The 14038-nt window shown below is 38.3% G+C and overlaps 1 protein-coding gene across 13 annotated transcripts in view; it reads left to right on the top strand.

Moving 5' to 3' along the window:
* The window catches only part of LOC138403226 (uncharacterized), a 42051-nt gene that overhangs the window by 20766 nt on the left and 7247 nt on the right, over window positions 1-14038 (top strand). For 5 of the 13 annotated variants that reach the window (XM_069502951.1, XM_069502953.1, XM_069502954.1 and 2 more), the window contains exons 3-6: window positions 3803-3913; window positions 10240-10380; window positions 11191-11322; window positions 11811-12003. In XM_069502951.1, the coding sequence (XP_069359052.1) occupies window positions 3852-3913; window positions 10240-10380; window positions 11191-11322; window positions 11811-12003 (528 nt within the window). In that variant the 5' untranslated portion in view covers window positions 3803-3851. Of the gene's footprint in view, window positions 1-3802; window positions 3914-5466; window positions 5814-7207; window positions 7298-8419; window positions 9222-10239; window positions 10381-11190; window positions 11323-11810; window positions 12004-14038 lie in introns of those variants that run through there. The other 8 variants (XM_069502944.1, XM_069502945.1, XM_069502946.1 and 5 more) reach the window with 6 other exon arrangements.

Genomic DNA, 14038 nt, shown 5'->3' on the forward strand with positions numbered 1-14038 from the left:
GTTTGCGGGTCAGTGAGGTTTGTCATAAGACATAAAAGGCTAGATTTACCCTTTTCATCGTTAGACCTATTTCTTGGCCTTAGAGTGATGTTTCTGTGTATCATTGGTCCAACAGGGGGTGAAGGGTAATATGTCTGATCATAGTCGCCTGTATCTGTTTCATACTCACTTGAGTCCGGACCATCCTTTTCTACTGAGGTACTCGGCGAGTCTGAAATATCAGGGACCTGGTTTTCTATGGATTTCTCTGACAGATTATCTTGTAACAAATTGCCTGTGCTGCATGTGCTCTGCTTATTAATCTCAGGCTCAGACTTTTCACACAGAGGCACAGTGTAACATTCATTTAATTTTTCCAAAAACACAACGTCTCTACTTTTAATTACTTTATGTGTCTTAGGGTCCATTAATCGGTAACCCTTTGAATTCTCACAATAGCCTACAAATATCATTTTATGTGACTTACTGTCCCACTTAAGGCGCCTTTCCTTAGGGACATGTACCATGGCCTCACAACCAAATATTCTTACATGAGACAGGTTTGGCTTTTTACCACTCCACATTTCATATGGTGTTTTATCACCTAGTGACCGTGTTGGTGAACGGTTCACAATATATGCAGCTGTGGCAACACTCTCAGCCCAATACCGTTTATCCAAATTTGCATAGCAGAGCATACTTCTTGCTCTTTCTACCAATGTACGGTTCATCCTCTCTGCCAGTCCATTTTGCTGAGGAGTGTAAGGGGTACTTGTTTGATGAGTAATGCCACAACTGGACAGATACTTTTGTAATGAACTGTTACAGTATTCCATGCCATTGTCCGTCCGAATTATCTTAATCTTATTATCCATCTCATTTTCCACCTTCATTTTAAAATCTTTAAAAATTTCAAGCACACTCATCTTATCTTTCATGAAGTATACGTACACCTTTCGTGTGAAGTCATCAATAAAAGTTATAAAGTATTTCATACCTCCATAAGAGAGATTCTCCATTGGGCCGCACAGATCAGAATGTATCAGTTCTAATGGCTTCGATGCTCTAGTACCAAGATTGTTAAAAGGCTGTCTTGTTTGTTTTCCTTCCAGGCAACTGGGGCAGATGGTGGTGACATTGCTTTTCTTCTGAGCCAGAGTCACACCTTCGGTGCATTCGGGCAACTTATTTACATCTGAAAAATTAAGATGACCCATTCGAGTATGCCATAGAATACAATTATTATTAGCGGCTTCATCTGTGGAGGTTAGGTGGACAGAGAGTTCTTCTACGTTAAGACTGTATAATTTATTGGAAAGTGTTGCTGAACATAAATACTTCCCGCTGCAGTCACATATTTCACAGCCTTTATTATTGAAGGTTATTTTAAATCCATTGTTTACAATAGTGCTCACTGAGAGTAAATTAGCTGCCAGACCAGGTACATACAGAACATTTCTCACCTGAATGTTTTTATTACCGGGTAAACTAATATTTACATCTCCCATAGCTTTCACTGCCATCTGCTTCTTGTTGGCTGCTGTTATGCTGTCCATAGGTGGCTCGGTGACGTTGTACAACCAATCCTTCCTGTTCGTCATATGCATGGATGCACCAGAGTCTATGTACCACTTGTTGCTGCTCTCATCGATGGTTGCTGAAAAAGCTGCAATAAAACCTGAATTATCTTCTTTCTTCTGCTCTTTATGCTGCTTCTTAGGATTTCTACAAAATCTAGCTAGGTGGCCGTGTCTATTACAATTATAGCACCTGGGTCCCTTTGTCTTCAACGGAGGCTTGAAAGTCTTTGAATTTGAATAAAAAGCAGTAGAGTTGCCGTTGGGCTCGGATGACTTTATCTCTTGCATAAGCTTGGTCTTAACAAGGTCAGCACTTATGATGGCACCTGAATTTTCCAGCCCCATAATCATTGGCTTGTACATTTCCGGCAGGCCAGCCAACATTAAGGTACCCAGCCATTCATCGTTGACTTCAAATCCAATATTTCTGAGCTTATGCGCTGTAGTCATAATTTTACTCACATAATCTTCTACACTAGTGCTTGATTCCAGATTTGTATTAATTAAATCCCTTAAGAGACCCACTCTCCGTGTCAAACCACTGTCGTCAAAGGCCTTTTCTAGGCTTAGCCACACTTCCCTCGCAGTCTTACAATCCTGCACATGTATATAGTTCTGAGGATCTAGTAACAATATCAATTTTGCTCTGGCTTTGATATCTTTGTTAGCATCGAAAGGTTTCGTCGCATCAATGCAATGCCATAAGTCTTCGTGCTCAAGGTATGTGCGGACACTAAACTTCCACGTAGCAAAATTGTCACGCCCCGTCAATTTCTGTATGTTGAACATATTATTACTGTTGTTACTATTCATTTTCAATGTTGCGCCAGCCACGTTGTAATTACATGTAACCTCAAAATCAAAGTTCGGATGTGTCAATTATTTTTCCGTAACTCAACCACGCTCTGCTACCATGAAAGAATTTACTGATTGTGGTCGTAATAAAACACATTAACTCAATTACTATATAAAGTGTATTGGAAAGACTAATAAATTTAACAATGATTTTACTAGATTTTAAAACACGTCACCACCGATTAGCAAAAGTCACAGAGAGAAAAAAAAAACATTGTCAACAGATTATAAACCTAGGGTTGCATTCCTTTACAACAGAAAGTACTACGACTAAGACTACTTTTTATAGTCTTAACCTGCGAATTTAAATTGCGGGTATCTTGGTGAGAAACTTCATGACTAGTGGATGGTTAAGCGTGTTTTACATAGATGTGTTCATAACCTCAATATCAACCTTTCGTGGGCACAACGGAATAAATTCCGTTTTAAAATTGATCTAAAGTCTTATCAGTAAAGTATGATTCGTCGATCATAACAAAGCCTTTTATACAATTTCCAATATACAAAACAAGCTCATGGTTATGCCATGGGTTTGGTTACGAAAATGATCAACCTTTTTACAGGATGCATTATTTAAAAAAACGGAAGCGAAATTTAACTTTAAATTAAAAACGCAACTGCGGGTAATCCCATGTGGGCTTAGTGTGGGTAATCCCACTTCTGATATAGGCTCGTCACCACCAGAAGTATGTTATTATGATCGAGATTGAAGACTAAACCACTAACAGTAACTTTAAGTAATGGTTAACCAGATACGTCAGGTAGATTAGATAGATTACAACCTTTAGATTAACCGACCCTTCGTGGGCATACTAACATCATTCTTGCACACTACGAGAGATATCACAGACTACCCTCAACTATTAACCTACCGTCAATAATGAGTCATGATAACAACGTCTCTTATGAGACTAGGCAATGCTAACTAACACCAGCTAAGTCCCTACCTAGCGACCGGCTCCAACCATCCCCATACCGGCCCCAGACCAACCAGCTAACCTAGCACACCACACTTAGTTCAATTAACCTCAACTACAACAATCACGTTTGTCTAATACAAATTGGAACGATACAAGAAGGACTTACCAGATAAACAGCTATTCAACACACACTATACCATCATTCACACAATCACGTCACTTTCCACAACCTAGTACTGAACCTTTAACAACTGAAACCATATTAGGTCACAACAACAATGATAATAATAAAACCTACAGTACGATACACATAGTATCCACTGAGAAGTGCCCTCGGCAAGAGCCACACGAATAATGATCTCCTCGTACCGCCACATTCACTTTTATTGTCTCAAAATGACGGTGGGGCGATTACGTAATGTTCAATGAGCAAAGTGTTTACATTTAAATGGCAGCGCGCCTGCAAACCTTTTGAGGTTTATATAATGGAGTAAAGTAAATAGGAGGAAATTTGAAAATGCCAAAATACAAGAAAAAATCTCGTGTTAAAGCAGGACGGCAATTACAAAAATTGTTACAGTGAGTATTTATCTACCTACACTTTTTTGTATATTTGTTAATAGATGATGCCCGCGACTTCGTCCGCGTGGATTTAGGTTTTAAAATCCCGTGGAAACTCTTTGATTTTCCGGGACTAAGAGTAACCCAGTGTTGTTTAACGTGGATGCGGTTAGTGTTTGTTTGCCGTGTTGAGGTAATGGTAACCTGGTTAATTGGTCGGTTTGGGGCCGGCAGATGGGGATGGTGGAGGCGGCCTAGGTAGGTCGTTAGGTTCGTCTAGTTGCGTTGGATGGAGACGCTGGATTCATGTGTAAGATACGTGAGAGTTACAATTATTAGAATTGAGAGGCGTAACGTTTGATAACTTGCGAATATCAAATTGCGGCTCATTCAGTATGATTATTTTGAAGACGTTAATGCGGTGTAAGGTTTTCTTTAGAAAAATTGAGCAGAATGAGGATCATTGTGATAAAATCTATAGTAGCTTTCAATTTATTATAAAAAATTGGTTACAATCAATCGTATTTGTGACCGTGATGACCGCTTCCTAAACACTACTTCACAAACGTCATTCGTTACTAAATAATTGCAAAGTTGCCTCTGAAAATAAAATAGTTAAATAGGGTATTTTACACTTTTTAGGGTTCCGTACGGATCACTTTGTTGCCTGTCCGTCTGTCTGTCAAGAAACCTACAGGGTACTTCGGGTACTTCCCGTTGACCTAGCATGAAATTTGGCAGGTAGGTAGGTCTTATAACTCTTATAGCTGACATTAGGGGAAAAATCTGAAAACCGTGAATTTGTGGTTACAACACAAGAAAAAAAACTAAAATGTGGTCATGAACAAATACTGCTATTTTCGACTTCTAAGATAACTATATCAAGTGGGGTATCATATGAAAGGTCTTCACCTGTGCATTCTAAAACATTTTTATTTATTTTTATGCATCATAGTTTTTGAATTATCGTGCAAAATGTTGAAATAATGATTAATACGACTGTAGTACGGAACCCTCGGTGCGCGAGCTTGACTCGCACTTGGTAATGGCATTGGTATCATTAGTGTGCAGTTCCTGAATTTTGGAAATCGGACACTAGTGTTAAAAACACCAAACAAATTGCGGATTCACAGATATTTAAGATCCCACTCCACTTCATTCTAATCTACTTCATTCCACATATTCCCCCCCCCCCCCTCCCTTTACTTTTTGAACCTTGACTAATTTAACCTTCCAACGCCGAACATTAATAAATAAAGGACTATAATATTAAAATTCACTAAAAACCAGGAAATAAAATTACATGATTAAAAAAACTAAAATACCCGACTGCAGTATGGAACCCTCAGTGCGCGAGTCTGACTCGCACTTGGCCGGTATTTTACAAAAAATCGACTTAGCATACTATCATTTTGTAGGTATTGAGAAAATGGCATTAGTTTTTTTAAAGGAAAAAGTTGCAGTATATAAATTCATACTAATATTATGTATTATAAACTAGCTGATGCCCGCGGCTCCGCCCGCATGGTTTTAGATTTTTAAAAATCCCGTGGGAACTTTTGATTTTCCAGGACGAAAAGAACCCGAGATGCAAGATATCTCGGTACCAATTCGTAAAAACATTTAAACGCTCGTTTAATCTCTTGTTTGTCTAATGATTGTTTAAAAATCCCGTGGCATCGCCCCGATTCAAGAATGTGATTCCTTACATCATCAGGGATTGATTATCGGGGTAGGGAGTAGGGAGTAGGGACCCTGCCAGTGCAATGCTTGCCGCGACGTTGGGCCTGTGTCCGCCCGATCTTACGTTTGCGCAACGGAAAAAATAATTGAAAATGGGTAACAAAAAAAACAAAATTATTAAGAAATCAGTGTTAATATCTAAAAGAACTACTGGAAAAGAGAACTATAAGAAAAGGTATGCTTTACTCTCTTTTATATGTACCTAGTAAAATCATGTAATTTTTGATTAATTTATTGTTTTTTTAAATTGAAATCCTATGCTAATCTATACTTTCTATACCAATAAATAAAATTGAAGTGTCTGTCTGTAATTTCGAAATAACTAACTCAAATATGGTAGTAACATAGGCTACATTTTCAACCCTTCTAACCTAACCCATCTGAGTCGGGGTGCCCCGAGTCTCGAGCTCGCTTCGCTCGCTCTTGCATCATAAGTTTTTGGTCCGCAGCCCAACTCACCTGACTGCATCTATTTGTCGCACCACCTTCGAACCGCATTCGAATTCGCGCGCACCAATCTGTAGTTTTCATTAAAAAATTGTATCAAAATAAAAAATATAAGACCTCAAATAGAATATCAGTTACCAATAATCAGTATACCCTTATTATAAATGCGAAAGTGTTATTTGGTTTGTTGGTTTGTCCTTCAATCACGACGCAATGGAGCAATGGATCGACGTGATTTTTTGCATGTGTATAGATAAAGACCTGGAGATAAAGACATAGGCTACTTTTTATCCCGGAACATCAAAGAACTCCCCGGGGTTTAAAAAACCTAAATCCTCGCGAACGAAGTCACGGGCATCAGCTAGTCATTAATAAAGCAGCAGCATAAGCAGTTGCTTAAAGTGAACTTTTTAGTAGTTCGTTATGCAAAACCTCAATGGAAAATCAGCTCTATCTTAATTTTGAAGTTGCCCTGTCTGTATCTCACTTAGTAATTTAGTCGCACAGCTTAATATCTGAAATGGATTAATCACAACCCACATTTTGGAAGCTCGTTCTGGATTTTTTATTAATCAATATTCGTTGTTAGTTTATTTAATTTTTCGCTTACTCAAATTCATACCGCTTAAGTTATTAAAACAGTATCTCATCATCTGTCGCTAAGTTTTTAGGGTTCCGTACCTCAAAAGGAAAAACTGAATTATAGAATCACTTTGTTGTCTGTCGGTCTGTTAAGAAACCTACAGGGTATTTCCCGTTGACCTAGAATCATGAAATTTGTCAGGTAGGTAAGTTTATAATTAGTTCAATGAGACCACAATTTTTTTTTGTGTGATAGGGTTACCCCTAAATTAACGGTTTTTAGATTTTTCCCCTATGTCTGCTATAAGACCTACCTACCTGCCAAATTTCATGATTCTAGGTTAACGGGAAGTACCCTGTAGTTTTCTTCATTCTTGACAGACAACAAATTGATCCTATAAGGGTTCCGTTTTTCCTTTTGAGGTACGAAACCCTAAAAATGTAACTTTTCTGGGCTTTTTTCAATATAATATAAACACATAACAATTGTTTTATTGTGTTAGTAAATATTTTAATTTAATTTAATTTCATATCTTTCAGAAATGGGGCGAAAAGATTGTTTACTTACCATTGTATAAAACAAAGGAAACGACATAATTATGCGTCCTTGAAGAAAGCCACGGAAGCGAGGTAGTTTTATTATTTGCAATTCATATTTTTATTGTTTTTTGATGATAATATTATTGCAACCATTTGTATGGAACAAACTATATTTACAGATTTAGGAAATCAAGAACTGGTCATTTTTTAATTTTATACTATACTAGCTTATGCTCGCGCCTTCGTCCGCGTGGACTACACCAAACCCCTAACTCACATTTTAGGGGTTGAATTTTCAAAAATCCTTTCTTAGCGGATGTCTACGTCATAATAGCTATCTGCATGCCAAATTTCAGCCCGATCCGTCCAGTAGTTTGAGGTCAGTCAATCCTTTTTAACCGACTTTAAAAAAAGGAGGAGGTTCTCAATTCGTCTGAATCTTTTTTTTTTTTTTTTTATGTATGTTCCCCGATTACTCGAAGACGCCTAGACCGATTTTGAAAATTCTTTTTTGTTTGAAAGGGTATACTTCAAAGTTGGTCCCATTTAAATTTGGTGAAGATCTGATGAACATCTTCGAAGATAGATACTGGAACTCCTCAACGGATAAGAGTAAATTGCTCGCGATCAGTGTAATAGCTTAGTAAACAGTAGATTTTTAACCAGTCATAGCATAATTCCATGGGGCCACTAAAAATTGTAAAATAAAAAAAATTTACAAAAAAAATAAAAACCGACTTCGATACACAAACACTAAAAATTGAAAAATAATTTAATTTATTACCGAATATATTATGTATACAAGAGTTAATATAGTTCCATAATAATATTTTTTGGGGTCGGTGCCAATGAGGTGCCATTGTGGAGTCTCATAAAGTCTAGACGATTCGCGCAGCTAAAGCTAATTGGCACCGGCCGCGGCACCAAAAAGTATTATTATGGAACTATATTAACTCTTGTATACATAATATATTCGGTAATAAATTAAATTATTTTTCAATTTTTAGTGTTTGTGTATCGAAGTCGGTTTTTATTTTTTTTGTAAAAATTTTATATTATATTTAAATAAAATTAGAAAATGATTTTATATATTTGTGGAATTGTTTTACTGAAATAAATATGTTTGTTTTTTGATATTTATACTTTTAAAAAGATACCTAATTTTGTTTTTTTTATACTTTAGAAAAAAATAGCAGCCAAATATTGTGTCCACCTTGAAATCCAACATCGCTTATGGTCTTATATTTTTATTTAAACAAGGTAAAATTCTATAAGATTCTTGGATTTTAAAAACGACATTATTTCCGTTTTCAGCACCCCGAAAAACCTCGGAAATAGTATCCATATTAATTTCTTTGAAAAAAAAAAAATATGACAGCCATCTTGAATTTTAATAGCCTAGCCTCCGGACTCCGGTGACTCGCCTTAACGTGAAATGCGTCCCAAAAGCGGTGTTGAGACACATTTCGGATGTTCAAACAATCAAGTTTTGGCCTCAAAAACTACAAATTGTTATTTTTAATAATATAAAAATTAAAGATATTCTTTAGTGAATTACGAGAGCCTAAACACGATTGGCGCAATTCGGCTCGATACAATAAAATCGCGAAGTTTCCCCAAAATACGCATTTTTACACGACCATTAGGAGAAAAACCAATTTTATTCGATTGATATAAAACCAATTTCAATAAAATTTCGTATTTACGTTCACCGTTTAATACACCAAGGGATTACGGTATTATTTTATGGTAGCAGAGCACATAGAATTTTAAATATTAATAAAAGGCGGGGCCCAGACTACCGCTCCCGGCGCCTCCCGCACCCCGTCAGTCAGTCAGTCGTCCGCAGCGCGTTCCAGAGAGCACACGTGTACAACTTCAGTACGCCTGTCGTCGCCGACTTTATTGAAGTGTAAAGTGAATACTAAGTCACAGAAATGGTAAATAAACGTAATAAATTTAAAAAAAAATCACGACTACAGCTCAGGAAGTTGAGACTGATGAACTTGAAAATGTAAGTTTTTATTATCCAAATTCCAAACAAACTCGTAGCAAATATTAGTTACATACTTGGACCTCAAAGCCATCTGAAATCAGAAATCTCGGAGAGGTAGAAAAACACAATTCCTCCTTTTTTGAAAGTCGGTTAAAAAATCCTGTACCTACTTGTCTGTGAAAGTCCCGTCAAAATAGGTTCAGCCCGTTCAAACAGACAGGCAGACAAAAAATTTACAGTTCAAATAACAATATGGGCTTGATATGCGGTAGTTATTTCGAAATTACAGACAGACACTTCCATTTTATTATAGAACTAGCTTATGCTCGCGACTTCGTACGCGTGGACTAAACAAATTTCAAACCCCTATTTCACCCCCTTAGGGGTTGAATTTTCAAAAATCCTTTCTTAGCGGATGCTTACTTCATAATAGCTATCTGCATGGCAAATTTCAGCCCGATCCGTGCAATAGTTGAGCTGTGCGTTGATAGATCAGTCAGTCAGTCAATCCTTTTATATATTTAGACTAAGCAACTAGTACCCAACTCGGGCTCTGCTACCGTGGGGTCCGCGGCTGGTTCACCCCCTCCAAACAGGATACCTACATTTCGAAGAGTGTGCCGAAGAACTTTTCGACCAGGTTCCTCCTTCACCCTCCTACTATCGTACCGCAAGGCATCGCCAAGGTCTGCACCCTTACGTAGTCGAAATTCCACGGACACGTACGAAGCGATTTGCCTCCTCATTTCTATTTGGAACACCCTTCCAGCATTAGTTTTCTTCTCCAGCTATAATATGGGTACCTTCAAGACAAGAGTGAATAGGCATCTTTTAGGCAAGTGTGCTCTATCTTAGGCTGCATCATCACTTGCCATCAGGTCTGATTGCAGCCAAGCGCTAGTCTATAAATTTAAAAGAAAAAAAAAACCACCCATTTCGCCTTAAGGTACGGAACCCTAAAAATCCATAGGTTATTGCGGAGTTGGGGAACGAAGTCGCGAGCAAAAGCTTGTCTCAAAAAATTTCCTTGTTTTAGGCAGAGGAAATTGTTGTTGAAGAATCCAACGGAGCAGAAGCCCGAACCGGAACCGGGAGTGAACCCGGGAGTGAAACCGAAAGTGAAACCGGGAGTGAAAAGGAAGAAAGACCCGTCTGCGTCGCACTCGGTTGAAGTAACGTAAGATCATTTGGTGCCTATTCGTTTGAAGTGAAATAAATTGAAATGAAAATAAAAATGTCTAAATTTCAAGTTTCTATACTCATCCACGGAGAGAAGTTAGGAAGGGCTCTCTCTGTTTCATTGGTGACTGGTTGGTGACTCAAAATGGTTAACGCCCACTGAGTTTTTTATCTTTGTCATTTGTATGAGATTACGTGACAGAGAGAGCCCTAGAGTACTAACTTCTCTCCGTGGGTAGAGTATAACCATGTAAGTAGGTTGTGCGTTCATAGATTTGTCAGTCAGTCAGGATAATTCTTTTATATGTACCTATACAATATTTGATTAGTTACTTTTGCTTAATTTGGTTTTTAGGGTTCCATACCTCAAAAGGAAAAAAGGACATCACTTTGTTGTCTGTCTGTCAAGAAAACTTGTAGGGTACTTCCTGTTGACCTAGGACTCCTAGGAGTCATGCAGGTAGGTAGGTCTTATAGCACAAGTAAAGGAAAAGATCCGAAAACCGTGAATTTGTGGTTACATCATTAAAAAAATTTAAATGTGTTCATGAACAAATAATTAGTGTTTTCAATTTTCAACGTAAGATAACTATACCAAGTGGGGTATCATAATATGAAAGTGATTTACCTATAGATTATAAAACAGATTTTTAATTATGTTAATTATGCGTGAACATAATTAAAAATCTGTTTTTGATTTATCGTTCAAAATGTCGAAAAAAATACCCGAGTACGGAACCCTCGGTGCGCGAGTGTGACTCGCACTTGTCCGGTTGTTTGGCCAATGTTGTGTTGTGTGTGTGAGCAGCGGGAAGCGCTCGTGCCGGCTCCAGAAGTGCGCCTTCACCAGCTGCCCCCACCACAACCCCCACCACAACCCCCACCACAACCCCCACCACAACCCGAGGTCTGACCAAAGTGATGGAGTTACTTACTTTCCGTGAGTTCTCTTTGTACTATTTATTTTTAACTAGCTGATGCCCGTGACTTCGTCCGCGTGGTGGTTTTCTAAAAATCCTGTGGGAACTCTTTGATTTTCCGGAGTAAAAAGTAGCCTATGTCACTCTTCAGGTCTTTAAGCACATGCTAATGGATCGACGTGATTGATGGACAAACCAATAAACCAACAAACAAACACACTTTCGCACTTATAGGCACCATATATAGGCACATAGTTCGAAAAAACGATAGACGTTGGGACCCCAAGGTGCTAGATTGCCGACCTCACACCTTTTCGTTGGAAGACCCTCCAATAGACGGAGAGACGGCATCAAACGAGTTGCTCCTGCGACGAGCTCCTACCCGCTGGATGGCGCGTCGCAAGACCGTGTCCTGTGGAAGTCCCTACAAGAGACCTATGTCCAGCAGTGAACGTCTACCAGTTATAATGATGATGATGATGAAAATAACAACTCGTTTGTTTTGCAGCTTCCCAAAATCCTCTGTCACCGCCAGTAGATGGGCGCGCGCGGTGTCCCGCCACAACGACGCGCCCTTCCCGCTCAAGATGGGCGTCTTCGTGTGCTCCCACCACTTCCCGCCCTGGCTCATCGGCGCCGACGAGCAGGGCGCGCCCAGGCTGGACAAGGACGCCGTGCCCACTGCCGAACCCTTCCAACAAGTAAATGTGACATGACGCGTGATTAGTCCGTCAGTCAACCTTTTGTGAGTAGTGTAAACTGACCAAGCGTGTGTCTGAACTCAGAACACGCGTAGCGTAATCAAGGTAGATAACTGACTGATTGACTTGTAAGGGTGGTAAATTGGGCGGAATAGAAATATACCCGGATACGGAATAATCTACCACCTTACAAAGATTAGAGGAAAAAAAAATAATTTACTTTACTTGATCTATCTACCTAGTAAAGAATAGAAGCTAGCCGTCGACTCCCTTGTAATGTATATGAGGTGTTATAAATGAAATTTGCTAGATGTTAGGCAAAATTGTTTTTAATGTAACTTTTACCGGGGTCGCTTAATACATAATGATGGCTAATAATGCTTAGTTATTCTAGCTTAATGCCAAGACTTAATTTAGATACATTAGAATGCCTTAGGTAGATAGTACATAAAATCTATGTTTTAAATTTAAGATGCCATTGGCATGGAATAGACAATGACACAGTAAAATTCATAAAATTGTTTCAAAATAAAAGCTCAGTAGTAAAGACAGGGTTCTTACTGTACACATACACTAAGAAGGTTCACTAAACTGTTCCAGGATACAAACATTTGCTTACTTGTAGGTGCGAAGACTGCAAGGTAGCTGGACGGCATCGGCCAAGCTCCCAAAACTCGATTTAACTTGATTCTTCACAACCGAAATGTTTCATTACAAAGATTTTCACCAAGTCTTATCCATAGAATTAAGTTGCCAACGTGAATGTGCAAAAGAAATAAATACGGAAAACGAAAGCAAAAAAAAACGGAAAACCGAAAACTAAAAACGGAAACGCAAACGGAAAACGGAAACCCATAATTGATGAAACATTGAAATACGTTAGGATGACTAAATTTATAACTATTGTATTTTCCCAGGCGAAGCCATGGGCGAAAAGGAGTGAGATTTTCCTGGAACGAAAAAATTCGTCTTCACATGTTGACTCCAGAAAAATTCTAAATCTCACCAATCGGTGTTGCCAGACGCAACCCGAGTGTGGCCGCTCTCATTTAGTTTGATCATGAAGCCAATTCATTTTTGAATATTTGCGGAACCTAAGGATATATTATAAGAACCGTTTTGTTAATGACTTAACAATAAACAAATGGTATTATGGTTTTATTTAATTATTTTGTTTTATTTTTACGACAATTGACAACGAAGCAAACGCCATCTATTGTGGCTCGAATGAACTCTGAACATCGACCCACGCGTAGTTCTGCACCTTGATGCTAGGTGGCACCAACATACTTTGAACAAAATAGATTTTAATTAAAAGCGAAACGCTAGTTAGTAGTTCAAAATTTACAACGTCACAATACTTCCCCTCCTACGAAAAGGTTCAACAGGTTGAACCACGCTGCCCTCAGCGTCATCCAACAACTACTAACAATTTGCCTGAAACAAACAAAAAAAACACAGAAGTTACGCGTGAACGCACATCTACTACTAACAAGGAAAATTGTCTAACAAAATAAATATACTGAAAACAGTGTAAGGTTTTATACATTATACTTAACTACACAACCCTAACTTCTAAAAAGAATATATACAAAAAAAACTTCATGGTGTCTAAGACACTTGAGTGGAAACATCTTGGCATCATTCTTCAGCTGACTGATAGAATGCGTCTAGGCCTACGGTGGTTCACTCTTTTAAACTACCATCTTAATATTTGTTACTCAACAAATACGGAAAAACTGGTTGTGAACGGGTCCATCTGATATGGCAACCGTTCTCTATCCCATTCGGAAAAATAAAACCGAATCAAAATCGGAATATGAGAAAAAAAAAACGAAATAACTCTCCTAGAAAATAGATCTCGGAACAGAATCGGAAAAATAACAGAAATGATCCATTATCTAGAAGGAAAACGAAAACAAAACACAAAACCCCCCCCTTTTCGTTATCCCCAAAGTACGATATTTGCATTTTTACTTTCTCAACCGGTTGGTCTACCACAAGCATTCCAATCATCACATATTCATCCCTACAT

The sequence above is a fragment of the Maniola hyperantus genome, chromosome 14, assembly GCF_902806685.2.
Source record: "Maniola hyperantus chromosome 14, iAphHyp1.2, whole genome shotgun sequence".
NCBI classification, from domain to species: domain Eukaryota; kingdom Metazoa; phylum Arthropoda; class Insecta; order Lepidoptera; family Nymphalidae; genus Maniola; species Maniola hyperantus.